The sequence below is a fragment of the Neolamprologus brichardi genome, chromosome 7, assembly GCF_056152115.1.
Source record: "Neolamprologus brichardi isolate AB-2024 chromosome 7, ASM5615211v1, whole genome shotgun sequence".
In the NCBI taxonomy this organism is placed as follows: domain Eukaryota; kingdom Metazoa; phylum Chordata; class Actinopteri; order Cichliformes; family Cichlidae; genus Neolamprologus; species Neolamprologus brichardi.
In genome coordinates this window covers 27264811-27290344 of record NC_142110.1, presented here as the reverse complement: position 1 = coordinate 27290344, position 25534 = coordinate 27264811, and the positions used below count along the sequence as shown (strand labels likewise).

Here is a 25534-nt window from a genome sequence, read left to right as displayed (position 1 = left end):
ACGGTTACTGGAATAAATTTCGGAATTCACTTTGAGGGCAAAATAAAATTGTGAGTGATAAAAGAAAAGAGGCAGTAAATAGATGTGTTGCACACCCGCATCGCTCATAAAGCCCGCAGTTCTTCTCCTTGAAGTAGGTTATGAGCGCAGCAGTCTGTCAGTAACGGCCACATAATCTTTTTCACACTTGAATCCAAACGGTGAACACACGTGTAACTGATCGTAATGTATACATGTAGAACCGCGTTTGTAACCGTAGTAACGTCCGGTGTTCTGGCTGTCTTGAAAGGCTAGGTTAGGAGACCAAAGAAACCGCTGTAGTAAGGTAAGTATTCATATTGCTTTACTTCACAATTATTTGTGTAAGTCACCAATAAGCTACATTGTGTGGTTAAAACTTAAAAATTAGCATTGTGTAACTGATTTATATTCCGGTAAAGATCACAAAATGATTAATTATAAGTACCGTTAGGTTAACGGATACATTAACCTAGGCTAATCGGAATAACGTAACTTCTGACTTTTAATGAACCAGCAGTTAACATTTCGAGATACCAGCTGAAGTAGAATGAGCTCAACGGCCTCTCACGTATAAAACTGATTCTCTTTACACCGCAGATATTTTACCGCAGAACACATTATAAATTTAAAAAGTAGGCTACAAAATAGTGGAAGCTCTCATCGGAGTTGGGGTGTGACAGTAAACAGGTGGTTACTCTACGTGCTGAGTAAACAGAATTTGACTGTCTTGATAAATGTAGCAAATGCAGCGAGACAAACACAGGAACAGGCAGAAATCCCAAATATGACAATATTTGATCAGCCTGCCTGTGCTGAATTTGACAATATATTATCATATGTGACTGTATAATGAATGTTGTACAGTAAAAATGAACAATTATTTCAGTCATCCTGAAATGCTGTTGCTGGAGAATGGTGAACAAAGTTAAATGTTGTTCTGTTTATAAAAACGTCTATCGTTTCATTTTTATGCTATCGTTTGTTTCGTGGTGTTGCAAAATAAACTGTTTACAGCAATATTTTTTTCATCGTTTTGATAGTCACTTTAGTGGCTAATTTCTGATTCATTGGTTAATTAAGTGGTTAATTTCTTAAAGTTCTCTCTTTCTCTTATATTTAATATAACCACACTACAGATGAACAAGCACCTGTTTTTATGCGTTGTAGACAGTAAAACCATCCCCTGTCTGCTTGTTTATTTTCCATATAAACCTTTCACAATAAAGCTCAAGATTCTGTTGAGTCTTTTCAAAATAAACTGAATCACATGAAAGAGTATGCAGAGTATTTACGGATGAAAAGCAAAAAAGAGCCGGTTTTATTTTATTTCTTTGTTTGAGCAAAAAGAATCTTGACCGTCTCCAGTCAGTCCAGAATGCTGCTGCAAGGCTCTTAACAAAGACACAAAAAAGAGAGCACATTACACCAGTTTTATTCTCATTTCACTGGCTTCCAGTGCATTTTACAATTTGAAAATCTTAGTACTGAGTTTTAAAGCTCTGAATCATGATGCTCCTGCTTACATTTCTGATCTTTTAGAACCCCATGCTCCCTCTCGCAACCTGAGATCATCTAATCAAAGGCTGTTGGTAGCAGAGATGGTCAGTAACGCGTTACTGTAATCCGATTACTTTTTTCAAGTAACGAGTAAAGTAAGGGATTACTATTGCAAAAACGGTAATTAGATTACCGTTACTTTCCCGTAGGAACGCTGCGTTACTGCGTTACTAAAACCGTGATTTTTTTTTGCGAGAATGTCTCATGACAGTGACGTAAGCGAGTGCGACGTTCGTGACAACAGCTGTGTGCAGATCAACAATGGATAATATATCGAGTGCAGGAGAGAGTATGAGCGTGCAGCGTTTAAAGCGTGGAAGTACTGACCTTATTTTAAGTTTGATTCCATAAAAAGTGACAAAAACATTAGCGTCCGTTGTGTGTGGGAAGAAAACTTCTTTTTACAGCGAAAAAACCCCTAAACTTCCAAGCAAGCGCCGAGTGCGCTACGAGGTAATGTGAAATTCACAGAGAAACTCGCGGATTCTTCAACTGACCGCTGCGGCACACCTGCACCAGGGTAAACCTCCGCCTACCCTACTCCGGCTTTACAGGTGAAAATAGAGCAACAGGACCGCTAGTCTTTAATTTTATTTATTTTGTGCTGTGTTTTACTTGCATCTATTTGAAAGAGTGAGTGTAAAGACAAAAAAATATATTTTATGTGCTGGAATGTGCAGAAAATAGGTTTAAATGTTAAACAAATTTCTTCCAATCTGTGAATGTTGCATATAATTAAATTTTTGCTTGATGCATAACGTTAAAAGACTAAAACTAACAAAACAAGTTTTAAAAAGAGACCTTTCCATTTGATTACATTTTGTATGATGGATTATGCAGAAAAAGTAGAATTGGGCTGAAAGATCTATCGCTTTATCACCTATTCAGGTTGTAAATCGTGTTTTTAAAAAGTAACTAAGTAATTAATTACTTTTGAAAATAAGTAATCAGTAAAGTAACGGGATTACTTTTTTGGGGAGGTAATCAGTAATTAGTTACTGATTACTTTTTTCAAGTAACTTGACCAACACTGGTTGGTAGTCCCACAAACCCGTTTTGAGACCAGAGGAGATAAATCTTTTAGAGCAGTGGCCCCCAGGTTGTGGAATGCTTTGTCTCCATGTTTACGTTGCCTTGATTGTGTTTATTCTTTTAAACAGCAGCTAAAGACAAATTTATTTAGACTGGCTTTTAACTAGAGTTGTGCTGTATGATCGATTGTGCTGTTTTATGTACATCTGTTTTACATTATTGTGAGGCACGCTGTGTTTCTTATTCTGTGAAAAGTGCTATATAAATAAAGGTATTATTATTATTATTATTATTATTATTATTATTATTATTATTATTATTACCTGCCAATTTTTCTTTGATTAGTCATCTTATGTCAATACATTTTATCCCTACTTCCTGTGGGCAGCCTCCTCTTTTAGGCACCAATACCTCACCTGTTCAAGTCTGCCCACCTGTGAATCTCACCCTGTTGTCCTGTCTCACAAAACCTTAAAATAATGACCCAGGAAACACATGAATTTGACAATAAATGTATTTTTAGCATGTCTCAATAGGTCCATTAGAATAAAAGTTTAAAAAAAAAAATAGGTAATACAAATTAAAGTTCTAGTAGTATTTAAACAAAAAATAATGTGCAAATATGAAACTAAAAATGGCTTCTGGCAAAAAGGATTTTATTTTCCAGTCCAAAACAACAAGCTTTCAAAGTTTATATTTAATGTTTTTTGTGAAAGGCTTTCACATTTTTATAAAATCTTCACTTTTGTTTTCTTCTTTCTTGCTGTTTTGCTGTTCGCGCTATGTTCTTCGTTACTATTGAGTGCAGTGTTGGCAGATGATATAGGCAATATTGCCCCCATAGCTTCCTGTAGTGTCGACAAATGGTTGCAGCCATGCTGCAACCATTTGGAAGATATATTATTAAAGACACCTTCTCTGTGTGGCTCTTTATTGTCTTGTTAGCTCCACTGACATGGGAAAATCCACCTGTTAGTTATAGTTATAGTTTACTTATTTATTTATTTATTTATATAGCACAAACCTGTTAGCTATAATGTTCAGGTTTCTAAAGCACTTTATAAATAAGGACTGTGTGAGGAGAATCTGTTTGAGTCAGGTGACCGGTGGTTCACCAAACTGACAAGCTTGAGTCAAGCTTGAGGAAGCAACAAAAGCAGAATGCCAAATTCAGCACGTCATCATCTCTGCTAAGAATATGCTGACGACCCCTCACATAAACAGTTTGTCACATAGTCCTCTGGCAAGAGGCTGCTGTCCATCACTTAACCCTTATTTTATTGACTTCTTGTTTGACAAGAAGTCACTGATCTACACACATAGCAGATATTCTGTTTTTTCTTTTAAGATTCTTTTGTTTAGACATTTTAAAATACATATTGTCACTCTTCAAGTGATTTAAGGAATATGAGCTTCTTCTGTGTAAACTTCAGCTTTCAACAGTTCTGCACTTTGACTTTTAGGTGAACGATTCAGTGTATTTCAGCTCATTTGAAAGTTATTTCACCAAACATTCAACAATGATTAAAAATTCAGCTCAAACCATTCTGCTATCAGCATTCACACTGCATTTTCTTCAGGAAATGCATCCTGTAGTTGGTTCTTAGTTAGCTAACATAAACTAATGTAAGTCTTTTAACCCCAATTAACCACCCAACCTGGTGTTCTTCTGCACTGACATAAGATGGCACTAAAATATTCTAAAAACTTTAAGCGCTTATTTCTTAAATCCAGCTTCACAGACAGTGACTTGTATGTCGGTCTTTGAAAAGCAAGGCTTCAAGGTGTAAATTAGCCTATATACATGTAGTGTTTAACTGTCTTCAGATATATTATTAAAGCCAACTTGGCAGTTGAACTGAATCTTCAGCTTTAAAAATCCAAAATTCACTATTGATGTATTTGATGCATGTTTTATTAAAGCAGGTCTTTCTATTCTGCCAGGATGAATAGCCCTGCGACAGAGCTACAGCCACAGTACAACGAGGAACATGATGATACTGCTGATTCTTCTTCAAAAGGTTGCTGCTCTGAGAGACTCAATAATGTCTGTCCAATCTCAATAGAGATCCCCATTTGGTCTGGGCCTACTTCAAACATCAGTTTGCCAGGGATAGTTCCCAATTCTCATCATCATACTGTCCAATCAGAAATGTTGGACCCTCTCAACTTAAGGTATCATATTGATTCTTTCATTGATCCATATCAGTCGACTCAGTGTCAGCTGACTTATTCAGACTGCTTCCTGGAGCCACAGTTGAGCCAGTACCACCTTGTCAGTGGGTAAGCTTTACACATTATAAACACATTAAGTAACTAACTACTTTTGAACTACAATCGATTTTTTTGCTGGTGTGTTATTCAAAATGACTCTGATAAGTATGAAGATATGGCCTTTAAACCTTGCCTTTTATGTCTGGACCTTTGTGAAAGGAAAGTAATGTGTCTTGTTTCCTCAGCCCTGTGCCTGCTCCACCAGATGGCAGCCATCACAACTCAGCTTCTGCTTCTTGGTGTACCAGTGAACCCAGTCTCTGCAGCATGATGCCGGTTAGTTCAATTAACCATTTTCTAGGATTTACTGTGAGTTAAGAAATATATGAAGTACTTTATTAACCAATATTTGGGTATATATTCCACTGTATGTAGCCTATACCTCTTAAGTTGCACTAGCTCAGGGTTCTTCTCCACCACAAAGGTGACATTTCAAAGTTCTGTCCACTGAGACAAAGTTAAAATCACCAGTAATAATTAGTGTAAATACTGATTAAGCATTCACAGTACTGAGATCCAAATCACAAACACACACAGGTACACACGTGCACAAACACACACACACACACACACACACACACACACACACACACACACAGAGCAGATTTTCTGCAAATATTCCGCTTCTTCATTGGAGATTCTTGAGTTTAGAAATGTAAAATACATAATTTAACTCTTCAAGTTATTTAAAGATGAGCTTTAATCAGATTTGTATTTTAAATTTTTTTCAATTTTCATTTGTCAGTAGTCAGCTTTTTCTAATGTACATTTTAAAGATGTTCAGCTACTTTTCAACTTTGAAACTTCTTCTGTGTGAAGTTCAGCTTTCAACAGTTCTTCACTTTGGCTTTCAGGTAAATAATTCGATGTATTTCAGCGCATTCAACATTTCAACCAAGAGTTTTTGAGCTTTAATGAGCTTGAAATTTAATATTTGGTATGAGAATCTTTTTTCTATAATGTAACCTGAGCTCTGTTAGGAAAGCTTTCTCCTCCAGCCTTCTTGAAGGGCATTCTTCTTTGGATGTTGGCTGTCTTTTGTTCAATTCTCTGTCAAGATGATCCCATTCTGCTTCAATGTTTTTTTGAGGCCCAGGCTCTGGGGATTCCAGTTTTGACTGACAGTGTTCTGTTGTGCATTTAAAAAAATAAACTCTGGCTCCTTGAAAGCAAATTATAAACAATGCAAGATGTTTGCATAGTCGTGTATATTTGTGTATTTTCAGGGTGAGTTACACAAGCCTGTTCCCATGGATCATCAACAGTTTCAGGAGGGATTGACTGAAGCCATGTCTCACATCACACAGCCTGTAAGTTTAGCAAATTTCTCTTATTCACTAAGAAAGACTAGATTTCAGCAGGTCAAGTTTAATTTTGCATCCCTGTACAGTGTTCCTACAGGGAATACACTTTATCCCTGCCTTCTTGTATGTAAACTAAAAGAACGTCACCAGATGTCAGCTCTCTATAGCCACACAGAATTTATTATGCCAATAGGATAATTTTGTAAACAATATTCAAGCAATTTGCATGTAATTAACGCACTGATAATTATGTCTTTGTATTGTTGAATTATCTGTGGAACTTCTAGTAGACCGCAAGGCCTGTATTAAATATAATAATAAAAAAACAGTGCAGACTTTAAGGCACAATGTTTTTGAATACAGGAATTTGCCTCATGTAATTTTCAGGACTCAGAAACACATGTAAGCGCTGTTAAAACTGCAACAAATATACTGGGCATGATTTTTCCCCCCTCTATACCCAGTTTTAAGCATCAGTATCACATAATGTATCATAGTTTTAATAGTAAAACAGTGTGCACAGTAGTGCTAGGTGGAGCCTCACCTCACAGTAAGAAGGCTCTTGTTTCAAACAGGCTTTACATCTCTTTCTGTTTGAAGTTTGCATGTTGTCCATGTCATGTGGGTGCTTCCTCTGAGCACTCGAGCTTCCTCTCACAGTCCATAGACATGGTAGATAAACTGTTTAAAGTGTAAAGAATATGAATGCATAGATGTATGTGGCTCATTTTCACTTGAAAAACTGTCATGATCCTGGGTCTTTGACCCAGCATTTTGTGTTTTCTATTGTGATATATTTTGTTTTTTGGTTCTGTTCTTCCTCAGTTAATGTTTAGTCATTTCTGTCTGTGTTTTCCTCCGGGTAAAGTCCGTGTTTCTTAGTCTGTGTCTTTGCATGTGTGAGTTCCTGTTTTATTTTGTAGGTCTGCATCTCCCGTCAGTGTTCTAGTTTTGCTCCCCCTTGTCTCATTATGTCCAATCACTCGCAGCCGTGTCTCCCTCCTGTTTCCCATTCCCCGATTGCCCTGTGTGTATTTAAGCCCTGTGTTTTCTCGTGTGCATGGCTGGTTCGCCTGCTTATCTCCCTCCATCGTCTCTGGTTGTCTCTAGCTGCATCTCTGTTTCTGGTTTGTTTTCTATGCTTAGTTTTCCCAGTTTAGGTTTTACTCAGTTCTGTTTTTCGCCACCCTCGCCTATGTTGTTTGAGCACGTTCCTTCAATAAAGCTTCCTCACCTCAGTTGTGCCGCATCTTGGGTCCTTTAATAATTCCATACAGCTCGCCTCACGAACCGTGACAAAAACAGATCATGCTCAACAAAAAAAGAAAAGAAATTTAGATTATGATATCCAGTAAAATTGTTCTGATAGCAGTTTTTAACAAAGCTTAAATATCTATCTCTGACCTGAAAATAATGAATTTGTTTACCTCTATTCTGAGAAATGTTGAAAAATAATAATTAGGCCCTCTGTGAATTGCCACCATATCGTGGTGGAGAGGTTTGTGTGTCCCAGGTTTCCCAGGAGCTATGTTGTCCCCCTGGTAGGAGGCAAATTGGTCCAGGATGAGGGACCAGGCAAAGAGCGATTCAAAAGACCCCTAGTATATGATCAAGGAACAGTTCACCCTGTCTGGGATAGGGTTACTAGTGCCCTGCCCTGGAACCAGTTTGGTGGCTAAGCCTTAGTCCATGGAGCCCACTCAGGGCTTGGGCTCTGGAAACAGTCTCCTGGAGAGGGGCTAGACTCTGTCCCAGTTCTAAGTTGCCCTTAGTGAGAGGCGGCGGGCTGGAGTGGGTAGCCTAGTATTCCCTCGGCTTGAAGATTCGTTCCCTGCGCCTTCAGTTCAAGGAATGGGTCCTGACTGTCGTCTGCGCTTATGCACCAAATGACGGTTCAGAGTACCCAGCCTTCTTGGAGTCCCTGAGCAGTGTGCTTGAGGGTGCTCCACCTGGGGACTTAGTTGTCCCACTGGGAGACTTCAACGGTCATGTGGGCAACAACAGTGAGATCTGGAGGAGCGTGATTGGGAGGAACAGCCTCCCAGATCTGAACCCAAGTGGTGTTTTGGGTTAAACAACTCCTTGGTGGCAGGGCCCCTAGAGGTGGATGAGGTTTGCCCTCTGTTCCTGATGGCTCTGGATGTTGTAAGATTGTCTTGGTTGATATGCTTCTACAATATTGCATGGAGATCAGGGGTGGTACCTCTGGATTGGCAGACCGGGATGGTGGTTCCCATCTTTAAAAAGGGGAACCTGAGGGTGTGTTCCAACTATAGGGGGATCACACTCCTCAGCCCCCCTGGGAAAATCTATGTGAGGGTGTCGGAAAGGAGAGTCCATCTGTTAGTTGAGAAACAATGCAGGAGAAACAATGCCTGGTCATGGAACACTGGACCAGTTCTTTACCCTCTTGAGGCTAGTTGAGGGTGCATGAGAGTTTGCCCAACCAATCTACATGTGTGTTGTGGACTTGGAAAAGGCATTCAACTGTGTCCCTCGGAGTGTCCTGTGGGAGGTGCTTCAGGAGTATGAGGTGTCTACGAGTCATTCAGTCTTTATAAAACCAGTGCAAGAGCTTGGTCCGCATAGTCGGCAATATGTTGGACTCATTTCTGGTGGGTGATGGACCCTGCCAGTGCTGCCCTTTGTCACAGTTCTGTTTGTAATTTTTATGGACAGAATTTCTAGGCTTAGCCAAGTTGCAGAAGGCTTTCACTTGGGTGGTCTCAGAATCTCATCTTTGCTTTTTGCAGATGATGTGGTTCTTTTGGCTTCATTGTGTGATTGCCTCCAGCCCACACTGGAATGCTTCACAGCCGAGTGTGAAGTAGAGGGAATGAAAACAGCACCTCCAAATCTGAGGCCATGGTCCTCAGCTGGAAAAAGGGTGGAGTGTCCACTCCGGGTCAGGGACAAGTTCCTTCCCCAGTTGGAGGAGTTTTGGGGTCTTGTTCATAAGTGACGGGAGAAAGGAGCGGGAGCTCTACAGATGGATTGGTGTTGCGGCTGCATTGATGCGGACGCTGTACTGGTCTGTCATGGAGAAGAGAGAGCTAAGTATAAAAGCAAAGCTCTCAATTTATCTGTCAATCTACATCCCCACCCTCACCTATGGTCACGAGCTGTGGGTAGTGACCAAAAGAACAAGACAGGATACAAGCAGCAGAAATGAACTTCCTCCAAAGGGTAGCTCGCCTCTCCCTTAGAGATAGGTTAAGAAGTTCGGCGATCTGGGAGGGGCTTAGAGTAGAGCCGCTGCTCCTCCACATCGAATGGAGCCAGATGATGTGGTTCGGGCATCTGACAAGGACATCTCCTCTGCACCTCTTGGATGCCTCCAGGGTGAGGTGTTCTGGGCATGTCCCACCGGGAGGTTGTCCTAGAGCAGACCCAGGACACGCTGGAAAGACTATACTTCTTGGCTGGCCTGGGAACACTTTGGTGTTGTCCCGGACAAGCTGGAGAAGGTGGCTGGGGAGAGAGTGATCTGGGCTTCTCTGCTTAGGCTGCTGCCCCCGCGACCCTGCCTCGGATAAGCAGAAGATGCATAGATAGAAAAATAATTATGACCCATTTCCCATGTATTTGACGGCCTTTAACTTGGAAACTTCTCATATTATGAAATTAATATTTTGCATCGCTTAGTTAAAGATATATAGACTAAAGTTATGATTTCATAAATAATCTTATTGTGATGCGAGGCACTGAAAAACATCAGAATAATATTTACTTGATTTAGCTGTGCCACAAGGCCCAGAGGCTGGTACGAGATATGGACCCAAGTGCAGGTACCACACGGAGACAGTGAACAATTTCATAGATTTTATTTGCACAGAGGTAGGTGACAGTTAACTAGTGACAATCGCCTGAAAAGACACAGGGACTTGGGAGACGCAGGAGACAGTTTACTGGTGAGAACTACGTGAAACAACACTAAGGCTCGGAACAGGCATTCACGGGGGCGAGTGGTTCTGTAACACAGGAGGAGAGAGATTAGTGATCAGAAAAGTGAACTGAGCATCAGAAGGCTGGAGAAAGACTTGAAGTGATAGCTTACTTGCAGGTGGGGTAGTTTCAGGTTTGGGGGGGAGCAGGCCAAGTGAGCGGCAGACTGGTGAATTATTATAGTTTGTTTCTCCAACCTGAGGTTGAGGAAGCTTCGAGACAGGCGGTAGGAGGACAGGTAGGTTAAGCAATGAATATTTAATTGGTGTGACAGCAAAGCGAGGGAATGGTGGTGGAGAATCCAGGGTGAGACTGAGGCTGGCTAAAGATGAACTGGTGAGAGTTATTGACACAAGGAAATGAGGTAAGTATACAATTGAATCACAAGGCGCATGAGGGTTATGGTTACCACCATAGGTAGCTGACAGACTGGCGAGGAGAGATGTCCCCGCCAGGCTTAATTGCATTTATATCAAATGTATTTGTCTCAGGAAATCAGAAGAAAAACAAACCTTTTGGTTACCTCTGTGACAACCACCTGTGCAAACTATATTTACTCGAGCACCATTGTTAAAGGATGTCCACACAAGAAACAATTTCGCTGTTGTACATCACATTGTCCCACATTTCACTTTTTGCTGAGGAGTGGTTGATGTCTAGGTAGCCCTGTAATTACATTTACTACATTTTCTACACTTTCATGTAAAACAACAGTATCTTTCCCTCTGAGGATACTGTGTGGAGTCACTCTTACTGCTGAGAAAAATTCAACTTCGACTACTTTGTGTCACTTGGAGTAGCTCAATATCAATGGCTTTCTCTGGCCATGTTGCTTCTAATAATCTTTTGTGCCTGAATTCATTCTGAAGTTTTGTCTAATGTATAATGGTAAACTGAAGTTTTAAATTAAAATAGAAGTAATAAGAAATTTTGTTTGCTCTTATTACTTTATCGCCCTATAGATGGTGTGTAAGGTCAGCGGAGGTGAGCACTTGGCGCTAGTTAGTCCACACCAGCTAGGACCTGTGTTTCTTACCATGGAATCTGCATCAGCTCAAAGAAACGACACACTAACTCAAGGGAAAGGTTATGGTAAATTTACGTACTAGAGGTTATGATATTGCTTCAAATTTAGTTTGTGCCAGCCATAAGATAAAGTCTGACACATAAAAGAGCAAGTCATAAACCTTGATTTATGGTTTTATCTGACTCATTTTAACAGGACTTCTTTTTTAACCTCCTCCTGAAAATAGTGACCTGCTATTAGCATTTTTAATGTTAATCTTATATTGGCTCTCAAACAAGTTCCAGCCTAGATAGCTTCCAGCCTAGCTGGTATTTTGAGATTGCTTCCTCATCTCACAATTTTATTTTTATTGTATTTTATTTTTAATAATTTACTAGTCTTCATCTACTAATGCATCTCCAGAAATTTAATCAAAAAGCCTTTGGGGTTCCTTCATGAACACGACCCTGAGATGCTTAAACTCCTCCATTTGGGTTGCCAACTCATATCTGACCCAGAGTGGGCACTCCATCCTTTTTGATGGTCTGCACAGAAGTCCAATAACAGAGCACCACTTGTGTTCAGATTGAGCAGCCAAAGACAAGACTAGATACGTGGATGTTTAAAGTATTTTATTATGTCTGGCAATTGTCTTTGTATGTATATCACTTTTTTTTTTTCATTCCATGGCTGTATTTTTCCATGACCTCTGGTCTGTTCTGTGGAAGAATAATCACTTTTATAGTATATTTGACGATACACCTGTACACTGCCACGAGAAAAATTATCATTTTCAACAATTCATCCATTCATTTTCTTAAGTGCTGATCTCATTCAGGGTCTTACTGGCCACTAAAAGCACTTTAGATTATAGCTTCATTCTATATGCTTTAAACAATTTTTCTCAATTTATAATCATCAGTACCCACAGGAAACCCACATATTTACAGGGAAAATATGCAAGCTCCTCACAGAGTTTAAACCAGGATTTTTATGTTTTTTTTGCTGAATTTCCTTTCCTTGCAGCAAGAAGATTTGACTAAGTCATTTTCCTGGACATGGAAAAAAAAGTAGAAAATTTTGATTTTTAAACATAAAGAAGATGTCATAATAGTTATTACAGATGTTGCAAGCTCAGTTTATGTTCCTATAGTCTCTTGCAACACAGTTGTAACCGATAAGTGCCATAGCTGATTTTAATTTTTAAAAATCAGCTATGGCACTTTACAGTTGTTGATTAAATTGGGATTTCTGTAGATGGTGATTTTCCTTTTGTGTTTATCAGAAGTGACTGTACTGGGGACTTCCAGTCAGGTAGGAATTATGAATTACGATTACCATTTTGAATGATCAGTTGATTAACTGAATTGCTAATATTTCATCAGTCATGTATTAAAAGTCTTTTTTTTTTTTGTTTCCCCCGTACCACCAGCCAGCTGGTCCACTATACGAGGCTCAAGATCAGACATTCAAAAAGCAGCTTCCCACAAGGTTAGGACTGTGAAACTGAAACCAAAGTGTGACCATTGTGCTTGCTATACTGACCAAGTAGGGGGAAAAAAATCAAAAATCAACAGTAACTGCTGTTGTCTTAAAGGTCCAATAATGCACATATGTTGTAGAATCTATAAACTGTAAATCTAACTTGAAAGGCTGCTAGTACCACCCATTTCAGAGAAAGGATTTGAATGTCTGATAATTAGCCAAGAGGAAGCCGTGAGGCTCATTCCCTAGAATACACAACAGCACAGACCTGAATGAGACACTGTGGCTTCTACCTTTCTCATTGAGCACTCGGGTTAATGGCTTGAGCATATTAGCAGTTTACCCTTTAGTTAATAGGCCAGGTTCACATTTCATTGTCATTCTGTTTTTTTACAACTGGAAAAGAAAAACAGCAGAGCAAATTTAGTGTAAATTTGCTATATTAAAATACTGTGTAAGTGAGTGTGAAGACTAGGAGAGAGGAAAAATCTAACAGACAGCATTTATACAACATGCCTTATGGAATTATGCAGCGAAGAAAACATTGATGAATAACTCTAAATATGTTTTATATGTTAGATTCCTGAAAGTAGCCACCCTTTGCTTAGTCGAGAGCACTGCAAACCTTTGGCCTTCTCCCAATGAGCTTCATGATGTAGTCACCTGAAATGGTTTTCACGACACAGGTGTGCTTGTCAGCGTTCATTTGTGGAATGTCTTGCCTTCTTAATGGGGTTGGGACTATCATTTGTGTTGTGCAGAAGTCAGATTGGTACACAGCTGACAGCCCTAACTGTCAGCTGAATTCATATTATGGCATGGAACTATCTGCAAAGTAAAGAGAAACGACAGTCCATCATTACTTTAAGAACTGAAGGTCTGTCATTCCAGAAAATTATGCAAACTGTGTGTCCCCAATTGCAGTCACAAAAACCATCAAACTGTACACGAAACTGGCTCACATGACTCACAAGGCCAAGAGTCACCTGTGCTGCTGAGGATAAATTCATCTGTTACCAACCTCAGAAATCGCAAGTTAACAGCATCTCAGATTAGAGCCCAGATAAATGCCACACAGAGTTCCAGGAGCAGACTCATCTCTACATCCACTCTTCAGAGGAGACTGCATGAATCAGCCCTTTATGGTCAAATAGCTGCTAAGAAACCACTACTAAGGAAAAGCAACAAGCAGAAGAGATTTGTTTGGGCCCAGAAACACAAGGAATGGACATTAGACCAGTGGAAATCTGCGCTTTGGTCTGATGAGTCCAAATTTGAGATCTTTGGTTCCACCTGCCGTGTCTTTGTGCTGTTAAAATTTCCCAATTCTTTGAATCATTGGGCTGAAGGAAGGACAATACTCGGTGTATAAATGCTCAATCAACAATCATTTATTTCCATACAATGAGCATAAGCCATCCGGATGGGGAGACATGCATGAAGAGGGTCACAGCAAATCTCAAAATGGTGATGGGTTACACAGCTTCTTATAACCTCTACTGGCCCCCCACCTAGTCGTAAAAGCCTAAACATTCACATTCTTTCTCTGTCACGGCGCCTAAGTTATGACCTCGGCTCCCTGTCTTTCTGCCCTCTATAAAGGTGGGGGCATGGAATGTGGTCTGTTTCTTCTATTATCGGCACAAGGTCCTTTGCACACAACATTCTCTTCATGATTTAGCAGTCTGACATGTCAAGAAAACAGTGTAATACATTCACAGCAGATCAATGGCATGTCTAACAGAATCCAAAGATGGTCACATTCTTTCAACCCCACAAATATAATGGAACACCTGTCTAACAAACTACAAAATGGTCATGTTCTTTTAACCTAAAAATATAAGGGAAACTAAGCTACATACTTTGCACACAATCTAGACTAAGGGATATATTTATGTTCTACAGCTGTTAACATAATTCAACTACCTTGACTCTAGGTATAAGATACCATACGTTTAGAATAATAATCTCACAGTGCGATGCAGAAAAGGTCTCTACATGCATGGTTCCCACTGTGAAGCATGGAGGAAGAGGTGTGATGGTGTGGGGGTGCTTTGGTGACACTGTTGGGGATTTCTTCAAAATTGAAGGCACACTGAACCAACGTGGCCAGCACACCATCCTGCATCATTTATTTTTGAACAGGACAGTGACCCCAAACACACCTCCAGGCTGAGTAAGGGCTATTTGACCAAGAAGGAGAGTGATGGAGTGCTGCGACAGATGGCCTGGCCTCCACAGGACGCTGGACAGACCTGGTGCACCTAAACGCGTAGTGAGGGTGTGCTGGGAACGACTAGCAGAGGCCCCAGTCCGCGAGATCTTCAACGCACACCTCCGGCAGAGCTTCAACAGCATTCCGAGGGAGGCGGGGGACATTGAGTCCGAATGGACCATGTTCAGCGCCTCCATTGCCGAAGCTGCTGCATTGAGCTGCGGCCACAAGGTGGTTGGTGCCTGCCGTGGTGGTAATCCCCGAACCAAATGGTGGACACCAGAGGTAAAGGGAGCCACCAGGCTGAAGAAGGAGTCCTATCGGGCTTGGTTAGCCTGTGGGACTCCGGAGGCAGCTGACAGGTATCGACAGGCCAAGCAGAATGCGGCTCGGGCAGTGGCTGAAGCAAAAACTCGGGTGTGGGAGGAGTTCGGAGAGGCCATGGAAAAAGACTTTCGGACTGCCTCGAAGAGATTCTGGCAAACCGTCAGGCGTCTCAGGAGGGGAAAGCGGTGCTCTACCTGCACTGTGTATAGTGCTGGCAGAGCGCTGCTGACGTCGACTGAGAAAATTATCAGGCAGTGGAAGGAATACTTCGAGGACCTCCTTAATCCCACTGACACGTCTTCCGAGGAGGAAGCAGAGTCTGGGGATGAGGGGAATGACCCGCCAATTTCCGGGGACGAGGTCACTGAGGCAGTTAAACAACTCCTTGGTGGCAGAGCCCTTGGTGTTGATGAGGTCCGCCCCGAGTTCCTGAAGGCTCTGGACGTTGTAGGGCTGTCCTGGTTGACACGCCTCTGCAGTGTTGCGTGGAGATCAGGGGCAGTACCTGTGGACTGGCAGACCGAGGTGGTGGTTCCCATCTTTAAGAAGGGGGACCGGAGGGTGTGTTCCAACTACAGGGGGATCACACTCCTCAGCCTCCCTGGGAAAGTCTATGCCAGGGTGCTGGAAAGGAGAGTTCGTCCGCTAGTCGAACCTCGGATACAGGAGGAACAATGCGGTATTCGTCCTCGTCGCGGAACACTGGACCAGCTCTTTATCCTCTCGAGGATACTTGAAGGTGCATGGGAGTTTGCCCAACCAGTCTACATGTGTTTTGTGGACTTGGAGAAGGCATTCGACCGTGTTCCTCGGGGTGTCCTGTGGGAGGTGTTGCGGGAGTATGGGGTGTCTGGCCCATTGCTACGGGCCATTCGATCCCTATACAACCGTTGCAGGAGCTTGGTTCGCATTGCCGGCAATAAGTCGGACTCGTTCCCGGTGGGTGATGGGCTCCGCCAGGGCTGCCCTTTGTCACCGGTTCTGTCATAATTTTTATGGACAGGATTTCTAGGCGCAGCCAAGTGGCGGAGGGCTTTCGCTTTGGTGGCCTCAGAATCTCATCTCTGATTTTTGCGGATGATGTGGTTTTGTTGGCTTCATCGGGTGAGGGCCTCCAGCTCGCACTGGAGCGGTTCACAGCCGAGTGTGAAGCAGCGGGAATGAGGATCAGCACCTCCAAATCTGAGGCCATGGTTCTCAGCCGGAAAAGGGTGGAGTGCCCACTCCAGGTCGGGGATGAGTTCCTACCCCAAGTGGACGAGTTCAAGTATCTCGGGGTCTTGTTCGCGAGTGATGGGAGAAGGGAGCCAGAGATCGACAGACGGATTGGGGCTACAGCTGCAGTAATGCAGACGCTGCACCGGTCCGTCGTGGTAAAGAGGGAGCTGAGTGTAAAAGCGAAGCTCTCAATTTACCGGTCGATCTACGTCCCTACCCTCACCTATGGCCACGAGCTGTGGGTAGTGACCGAAAGAACGAGATCGCGGATACAAGCGGCAGAAATGAGCTTCCTCCGAAGGGTGGCTGGCCTCTCCCTTAGAGATAGGGTGAGAAGTTTGGCCATCCGGGAGGGGCTCAGAGTAGAGCCGCTGCTGCTCCACATCGAAAGGAGCCAGCTGAGGTGGTTCGGGCATCTGACAAGGATGCCCCCTGGGCGCCTCCTGGGTGAGGTGTTCCAGGCATGTCCCACCGGGAGGAGGCCCCGGGGCAGACCCAGGACACGCTGGAGAGATTATATCTCTCGGCTGGCCTGGGAATGCCTTGGTGTTCCCCCGGATAAGCTGGAGGAGGTGGCTGGGGAAAGGGAGGTCTGGGCCTCTTTGCTTAGGCTGCTGCCCCCGCGACCCGGCCTCAGATAAAGCGGATGAAGATGGATGGATGGATGGATGGATGGATAGCAGACTAATAACACACTAGAATTATATATGCCTCCCTGGCTTCAGCTTAGATTTGTCTGTGCTTCATTTACATAAAGCTTGTGTATGCATCTATGTGTGTGTGCACACTGTCCTACATTAAAAAAAAATCCTTGAATTCCTTGTTATGTTTTGTTTTTTGTTGTTTTTTTTATTTTTACCAATAGTATATGTATATTATTTAATGGGAATAAATTCTTAATTTTTACCCTTTATAGAAATGTCGGCATGTATTGTGAATCAAAGTCCAGGAAGCCCTGCCATTGTACCAGATCACAATGCCTCAAACTGTGAGTAGACATCATACTATTGCTTTTCTACTTCACAACAATGTCACTAAACACTAGAAGAAACCAATAACTAAAATTTAACACTAAAATGTTGTTCATGTGGCTTTAAGAGTTAAGAGGGCTGATGATAATTTAGTATGAGATTATTTTAAGTATTGAATTTGTAATATTAAGTATTATGCATGGATTCATTAAATATGGCCTGCCAAAGATATGAAAAATAAATCAAGTCACTCTCAGGGGGTTGGGTGGGAGTCACCGATAAGATGTCCTTGATGGTAATTTATTACAGGCTCATTGTGCTTTCACAACAAATGTAAAGGACATTTGCATCATGTGATTACATACAAAGTCTATGCAGTGAGGCGAACTGACGCTAATTCACATGGGGCAATGCAAATAAAGCCTAATCAGCATTCACTGAAATTGATCACCTTTGGTGAAACTGTACACACACGGGAGTAGTTCACCCACATCTACTCTCTGTGGGCCGGCACAGGTATTTTTACCTGCACATTATACAATATAAAAACTGGCAAATTTCTATCGGGATAGATGTGAGGGAACGTACAAAGAAGTGGAAAAACCTGAGGATAAAATATGTTTGCTCCTGAAAAAAATGACTAGAACAAAGAGCAGGGACACAGGAGGGAAAACCCAGAATTTAAATTCTTTCTTTTGGCTGGCACCACATGTAAAACGCCTGGACATGGCCACACAGATTAGGGGCATGTTTGATGTATAATTGTGGGTCTCCAACATGACTGTAACTTAAGGTGAAACTATGCTTTGAAATTTGTGTCATTACATCATAACTGAGCATTCTCTCCTAACCTTAAACCAAGTCTTCACCTTAAAATGTTTGGATTTGCATGATGAAGTTTTCCCTTCAGTTGACTGTGTAGTGTTACTAACAGACACTTACAAATTACATTTTAAAGGTAATTCTTGTTTGATGTGTATTTCTGTGTTTCTCTTTAAGCTACTGTGAGTGTTTTTCCAATGGAGTGATGTGCAGCAACTGTGACTGTTCTAACTGCCACAACAATGCAGAGCATGAAATGAAGCGTCTCAAGGCAATTAAGGTTGGCAGTGCTTTTTGAAAACATGCTCAAGTCAAAAACCCCATTAATGTTTGTGTGAGTTAGTTTTAACATCTAAGAAAACAATGAAAAATCTGTACGTATATATGTCAATGAGATGCCAGATGGATTGACTGGTATTCAAAATTGGCAGTATGTAGATTTGAACCCAAGTTGAGACTTAGTTTAACACTTTCTTGTGTGTGTATGTGTGTGTGTATATATGTGTGTGTGTGTATATATATATATATATATATATATATATATATATATATATATATATATATATATATATATATATATATATATATATATATATGTATATACACACACACATACATATATATATATATATATATATATATATATATATATATGTGTGTATATATATATGTATGTGTGTGTGTGTGTGTGTGTGTGTGTGTGTATGTATATATATATATATATATATATTAGGGGTGCAACGATACTCGTATCGATATTGAACCGTTCGATACAGTGCTTTCGGTTCGGTACGCATATGTATCGAACAATACAAAATTTTAAATTTATTTTATCAACTTTCCTTCTGACGGCGCTGTCTGTGTTGAGCGCTCAGTGGATCTGCGCTCGACAGTGCAGCCTAGGTAGAGTAGTCGAACGCAGATTCACTGAGCGCAGGGCAAGCTAGCGAGACAGAAGTTAAGCTCTCCTTGCAACATGGTAAATTGAACCTCCCCTACCCTCATTCAGATCTGGCGTTTGGAACTATTTTGGTTTTCATGTGACGTATGACCCTGAACGTAAGCGCGTCATGGACTAAAGTAAAACAGTATGTTGGATGTGCCAGCAATGCTCAATTACATTGGTGGGAACTAGTGTGTTAGCGCAGTTAGCTCGTTAGCGTGTTGGCCGTCCAGCCCCACGCACGGGGCGATCCGCGGTAGCTCGTTAACGGAGATTTGCCGTGTTGTGGCGTTAACGTCATTTCAACGAGATTTACGCTGACAGCACTAGTGGGAACACAACGAATATGACTGCACATATACTCCGACATCATCCTAATGCAAAGACAAGTGAAAGCAGACAATATATATATATATATATATGTGTGTGTGTATATATGTGTGTGTATATATATATATATATATATATATATTTTGCTTAGCTTGTGCTTCTTTCTTATTCTAACCATAAGATACCCATATTGTCATTATGTAGTGGTGTTTAGGTCACAACCCAGATGCCTTCAGGCCTAAAATTGCTGGTGTGAAGTCAGGAGCGGTCAGAGGTTGGCACAACAAAGGCTGCAACTGTAAACGCTCTGGCTGCCTTAAGCGCTACTGTGAATGCTATGAGGTACACACATACATAAAGTGTACTATTGTAATGGTCCCTAATCATAAAACAAGTTGCGTGTTTAAATGTGGAGGTACCTTTTTCAATCTTTCATGTTGGTGAGAGGGCATATCTGCTTGAGTCAGAGTCACATACACAAGGCACATCATTCTTCTAGTGGATGGGTTAGTTTGACATACCTACCATCACAGTTATCCATAAATCTGCATGTGCACTGTACTTACTACCACATCATGTGTCATGTCAGTCAGTGGTATTTTTCACTCTCACTGGTAGTCCCTTCACTAACTTGCCTGGAAATAGAGAAAAATCTCTCTCAGGTCCTGCCCACCATCTCCTCGCCTTCAGTTGTTTTGATCATTCTTACCAGAAGTCATGAAATGTCATTCATTTTCTGTGGTCTCCGGTTTCCATATCGCCTCAATGTGGGCACAGGAGAAATTACTGGACTTTTTTTGTGGTCATTTTGCCCCACCAACACAGTGGATTTTGAATCAAACAATCTCAACGTGATTGTATTGCAGGCGTATTTAATCTATTGCATTAGTCTTTAACTTAAGGGCTTTAACAATTCAGTCAATAAACACTAATGACCCAGTTCCACTTGCAGCCACATGTGGACATACCATGACATCACCTCCGCCATGTTTGACAAATGATGTGATATGCTTCAGCATTCAGTCTTAGAATATACCACATTGGCCTCCTAAAGTTTTTTCTCTCAATTTCAGACACTTCCTTATATTCCAATAAAAAGCTAGCTTATCTCTTGGAACCAACTGCAGATCGTTTATCTGCCTAACCTGGAAATGAGAAGGAAACAGAGCCTCACCTGGCCTTGAAATTGCCTGTCAGGCAATTATCCAATTACTTTTTAGTGCCTGAAAACGGAGACTATGTAAAAACATGGCTCTAATTATTAAGCAATTCACACAGTACTTTTGTGAAACTATTTGAATTAAAATCTTGATGTGATTTAAAACTCACTGCGATAGTGTAAAGAGCCAAAATTACAAAAAATAAGTAATTATCCAAAAACTTAAGGACCTCACAGTGTATATTTGTCATATGAAGGCTGTGTGCAGGCAGGAGTGGTGGTAAGGAGGACCCAATGCGCAGACACTCAGAGGCAGAAAGTAAACTCAAACTCAGATTTATTGCTAGATGGCAAACACAGAACTAGCAAAACTGAGAATACAAATACTAAACTGAAAATAACAATAACCTGAACTGGCAGACAGACAGAACACACAGCAAGGCTATGTCCACACGTACACGGGTATTTTTGAAAACAGAGATTCTCCGTTTTCGTTTTAAAAAATAATCCCGTCCACACGTGAAGGCAGAAATGAAGGAAAACGCTGCTAGGAACATGCCAAAGCAACAGGCGGCGATATATTCCTAACCGTGTAGAAATGTTCGCCAATCAGAAGTCTAGAAGCCTCGGTGGGAAATAGTAAACAAAGCTGGGGCATAGAAGCAGAACCGAGTCGTATATGTGGAGGGACAGTAACTGTGTGTGTATATGTAAGCATTTAAACACTGCAGAGAGTACAATTAACAATAACAGTATTGTAGAAATTTATTTCACCGAAACAATAACGTGGCGCACAGTGTGACGTCAAAAAATGTGCACACCTTTGACGCTGCGTTTTCTGCGTTTTCTCCGTTTTTCTCGTCCACACGTAAATGCAAAAACGGAGTTTTAGAAAATATCCACCCTGGTCGGAGTTTTTAAAAATCTCCGTTTTCAGTGACCAATAACGCAGTTTACGTGTGGACGAAAGTTGCAAACACATAGAAAAATCTGCGTTTTCAAAAATACCCGGGTACGTGTGGACGTAGCCCAAGATGAGGGTAGATCACGACACAAACAGATGAAAACACAGAGGGAGCAATCAGGGAATGAGAGACAGGAGGGAAACACAGCTGGGGCAAATCAGGCCTAACGACACAAAGGAAGCAAAATCAGACGCATTAACATGAGGCACGGACTTTCAAAGTAAAACAGGAAACGTAACACAGAGACGCAGACTTGACACAGGGATAAAGCAGACAGGGGAGACAGCAACTATGGATCACAGACAGAAAACCAGAACACTACAACTCTAACAAAACCCACACAGAGAACCTAGACTAAGAATAATCCTATAACCCATAAGGCAAAGCTAGAATATAATGAAATAAACAAAATCAAAGAACCAAAAACACAAAACACTGGGTCGACGACCCAGGCACCCTAACAATATTGTTTTTCTTAGTGGCATTAGAGGCCACATTTAACCATATATTCCTACAGTACTTTATTCCGTACACTTTATCTAGCTCACATACACAGCCACTTTAGAATAAGTATTTTACACAACATGCATTTCTTTGGTCTGTGGGAGGAAGTTGCAGTACCACACAGTCACAGGAAGAACATGTGAATTCCACACACAAGACCAGGTACGGTTTGAGCACCCTTCTTTCCGTGAGATAACATCGCTAATCGCTACTCGACGCTGCCGCCTAAGTACTTCTTCACCCTACAATCTAAGATATATCTACATGTGATGATATAATTACAAAATCAGTTGTTGGCCTGTGACCTAGGGTGTCCTGGTGCCAAGTGCACTCATGAATACGCATATGCCTGAATGTTGTGTAGGTTATGGAAAAAGCTGTGATTACTACAGAAGTCCAATAACAAAACACCATTCATATTCAGATCGATAATCACAGTCTCGAACCTATCTTCAACCTATCTTTGTGAATGAGCCAGTGTCGTGTCAAAGTTGAATTTAATTATTGAAAAACAAATGTGTTTGTTAAGTGTAACATGTGACAATTTTCTTTAAAATGCTGCCAATTTGGTGAAAAGTTCTGTAAAACTTGAAAGTTGATTTTTGTATGTTACATATATACAAAAATAATGTATGTAACAGTGCATGATTTGTTAAAATTTGTTAGTGGTAAGTGAAAATGTTGTAGAAGTGATCACTTCAAAATGTAAATACTTGCAGAGATTTATAGAAATAAACATTGCATATTGATATTTATCTGTTTCCTACCTGGTTTCCTACTTGCATTCTTTATAATTATGGTGAAAAATAATTAACATAATTAGTGTCTTTACATACATGAATATCATTAATTATTAATGATAACACATAATTAAGTTAAATTGAGGAAATTTGTTATTTGAGAAGTGTGTGTCAAACTGGTAGCCCTTCACATTAATCAGTACCCAAGAAGTAGCTCTCACTTTCAAAAAGGTTGGTGTGACCCCTGACCTAAGCTGTGCTGAGGTGAGCTTGATCCAGCCACTACCTCTGAACCTCGCACTACCGCTATCAGACTTCTTCCCCACCATTGACATTCCATGTACCTGTTTTGGCAGCCTCCACAACTGACCATATTATTTTAATGATATCATGCTGTTTGTACTAATGTCAGTTTGGGTCTTTGCAGATATCTGACTAAAAATTACATTACCTTTAAAGCATAAGTAAGAATACCAGTGATCATGAATCAGCTGTTAAAAAATTCACCTATATTTGTTTGATTTGTGTTTAGGCAAACATCATGTGTACTTCCGGCTGTAAGTGTGTTGGCTGTAGGAACTATGACGCAGGCCCACAAACTGGCTCCAAAGACGAGAATGTCAATGTGAAGGACAAGTGAGTCATGAAAGTATTTCTTTTCGATAAGCCCACACAAGAAAATCATAGAGAATTGGTATGATTAGGCAAACGTAATCTCAAACCAGGGTGTGAAATAGTGTCATTGTGTCAACACAGAGATACATAGGTGTCTTTTACGGTTAGTGTGTGAACAAATTGGAAGTAACACTCTTTTCACTATGGCCAGTATCAGTGTATCAAAGCATCAACACCAGAGACACCTTATGCATTTCTCAGAGACCAGACAGAAGTTGGTGTCAGTTGTTGCAAACACAAGTGTTGTACCATGCTGCATCACCATGCCTTTTCATCAGAGTTTAGCAATTAGTCTAGTAATCAATAACACAGGACGCTTAGCCACATGAGAACCAAGGATGTTCACTAAAGAGGTAAAGTAAAATTGTAATTTTATATGGGGGAATAACGTATTTTGAATATTGTTTCATGCTAATAAGTTGCTACATTTGGGCTTAGTGTTGGTGACGTTCCTGAACCTGGAGCAAATTCTCATGTGATAACCTCCCCAACATGTGTAGCTTTGCTCTTAGGTTCAGCACTGCTTCGGGATATCGTGTTGCATATTCACCAGAACTAATACAAAGCGGTATATGAGTACCCACATCCTGCAGAGCATCATCACTGGTGCCAAGGGGGAGTAGCGGCAGAGCAACCAGATTTTCCAGCACTTTGGTCTGCCGCTCAGCCTGGTCCTGCTTAATTTAGGCTTAAAACTTTGCTTTTTGCTTATATAGTTGTGACTGGATCAGGTGACCCTGAATCCTCCCTTTGTTATGCTCCAATAGGTGTAGGCTGCTGAGGGATTCCTATGATGCACTGTTTTTTCTCCACTCACCTCTTTTCACCTCTTTTCTCTATGTGTATATATATCATTTGTGCATTTAATCATTACTAATTAGGGTTAAACTCTGGCTCTTTTCAATAGTGGAGCTTTTGATCTATCTCCTTCTGCCCTCCCATCTAATAATCAGAAGGTTGGTGTTCGATCCCCGCCTGCTCCAGACTACATGCCAAATAAGCTTAGGCAAGATACTAACCACAAGGTACTCATTATCCATTTGAGTGTGAATGTTAGATATCAAGCACTTAAATATGTTCTCTCACACTACTGCTGGAGCAGAAAATTTTATGTTAACAAACAGATCAACAACCTAAACTACTCTAAGTTGTTGATCTCACTAATTCTATGAAAGTGGTACTCATCTACTTAAAATTAGAGGTATTTATGGATTTTCTTTTTAACATGGCTTGAATTAACAAGCCCATTTATTTATTTATTTTATTAAAAAAAAAATACCAGAGTACTCATGTCTGTGAATGTTTGTTTGTGTGCTCAGGTGGCCTGTATCGGTGATAACCCCAGCTGTAGTGGAGGCTGTAGGTGACTGTCTTTTTGCTCAGGCTGAGATGGCTGAGAGAGACACTCAGAGCCCTGCCCAGGCTGAGCACATGGTCCTGTGTGAGTTTGGACACTGTCTTTCTCAGATTGCTAAAGCCATGTTTGAGAAAAAGACAAACTAACACTTCTACACTGTAGAGATAGGAAAAAACGATTGCTTGCAACTTCAGAAAAGTAGACTTGGATGATCTTTATCTGTATATTTACAAGTTTTAATCTCTGGTTTCTGGAAGCTTTTACTGGTCAAAGTGAAATTTGAGTAACTTTTTGAAATGTTTGTTAATGTAAATTCATGTCACTATTTCCTTTTCTTATTTTAAGCTTCAGATTTAGCTTTCAGAGTTGTTACATAAGAGACGTGTTTATCTTTTTTAATTTGTGTATTCTTGTGTTATTTTTGTTGTTGTTAATATAGGTCAATGTTTCTATTTATAAATTAGCCTTGAGATAATAAAGATATTCTTTGATATCTGGTACATAGTGTTATTTTCTTATCAGTCTGAATAATCCTGTGTGGATAATGGTGATGAAATCAAAGCCTATTTTTGCTTTAACAATATTTTTGTTCTACATTTTTAACTATAAATAATTCAGGAACTCTTTAAAAAGACAATTTAAATTAGTGATGGCCCATTTGAAGCTCAGGTGCATGTGTCAAAA

General features: G+C 40.8%; 1 protein-coding gene across 2 annotated transcripts; it reads left to right on the top strand.

The window, feature by feature from the left end:
• Positions 1-29: 29 nt before the first annotated feature.
• On the top strand, positions 30-25350 carry tesmin (testis expressed metallothionein like protein). Of its 2 annotated transcripts, XM_006782228.3 has the most exons (12): positions 32-325; positions 4555-4893; positions 5070-5160; positions 6111-6194; positions 11096-11225; positions 12425-12453; positions 12572-12630; positions 17301-17372; positions 18355-18457; positions 19655-19792; positions 23351-23454; positions 24813-25350. In XM_006782228.3, the coding sequence occupies exons 2-12, from the start codon at positions 4556-4558 to the stop codon at positions 24994-24996; spliced, it is 1332 nt and encodes a 443-aa protein (XP_006782291.2). In that variant the 5' UTR covers positions 32-325; position 4555; the 3' UTR covers positions 24997-25350. The 2 variants fall into 2 exon arrangements, with proteins under 2 accessions (XP_006782293.2, XP_006782291.2); XM_006782230.2 differs by lacking the exon at positions 19655-19792 and having other exon boundaries at positions 30-325.
• Positions 25351-25534: the final 184 nt, after the last annotated feature.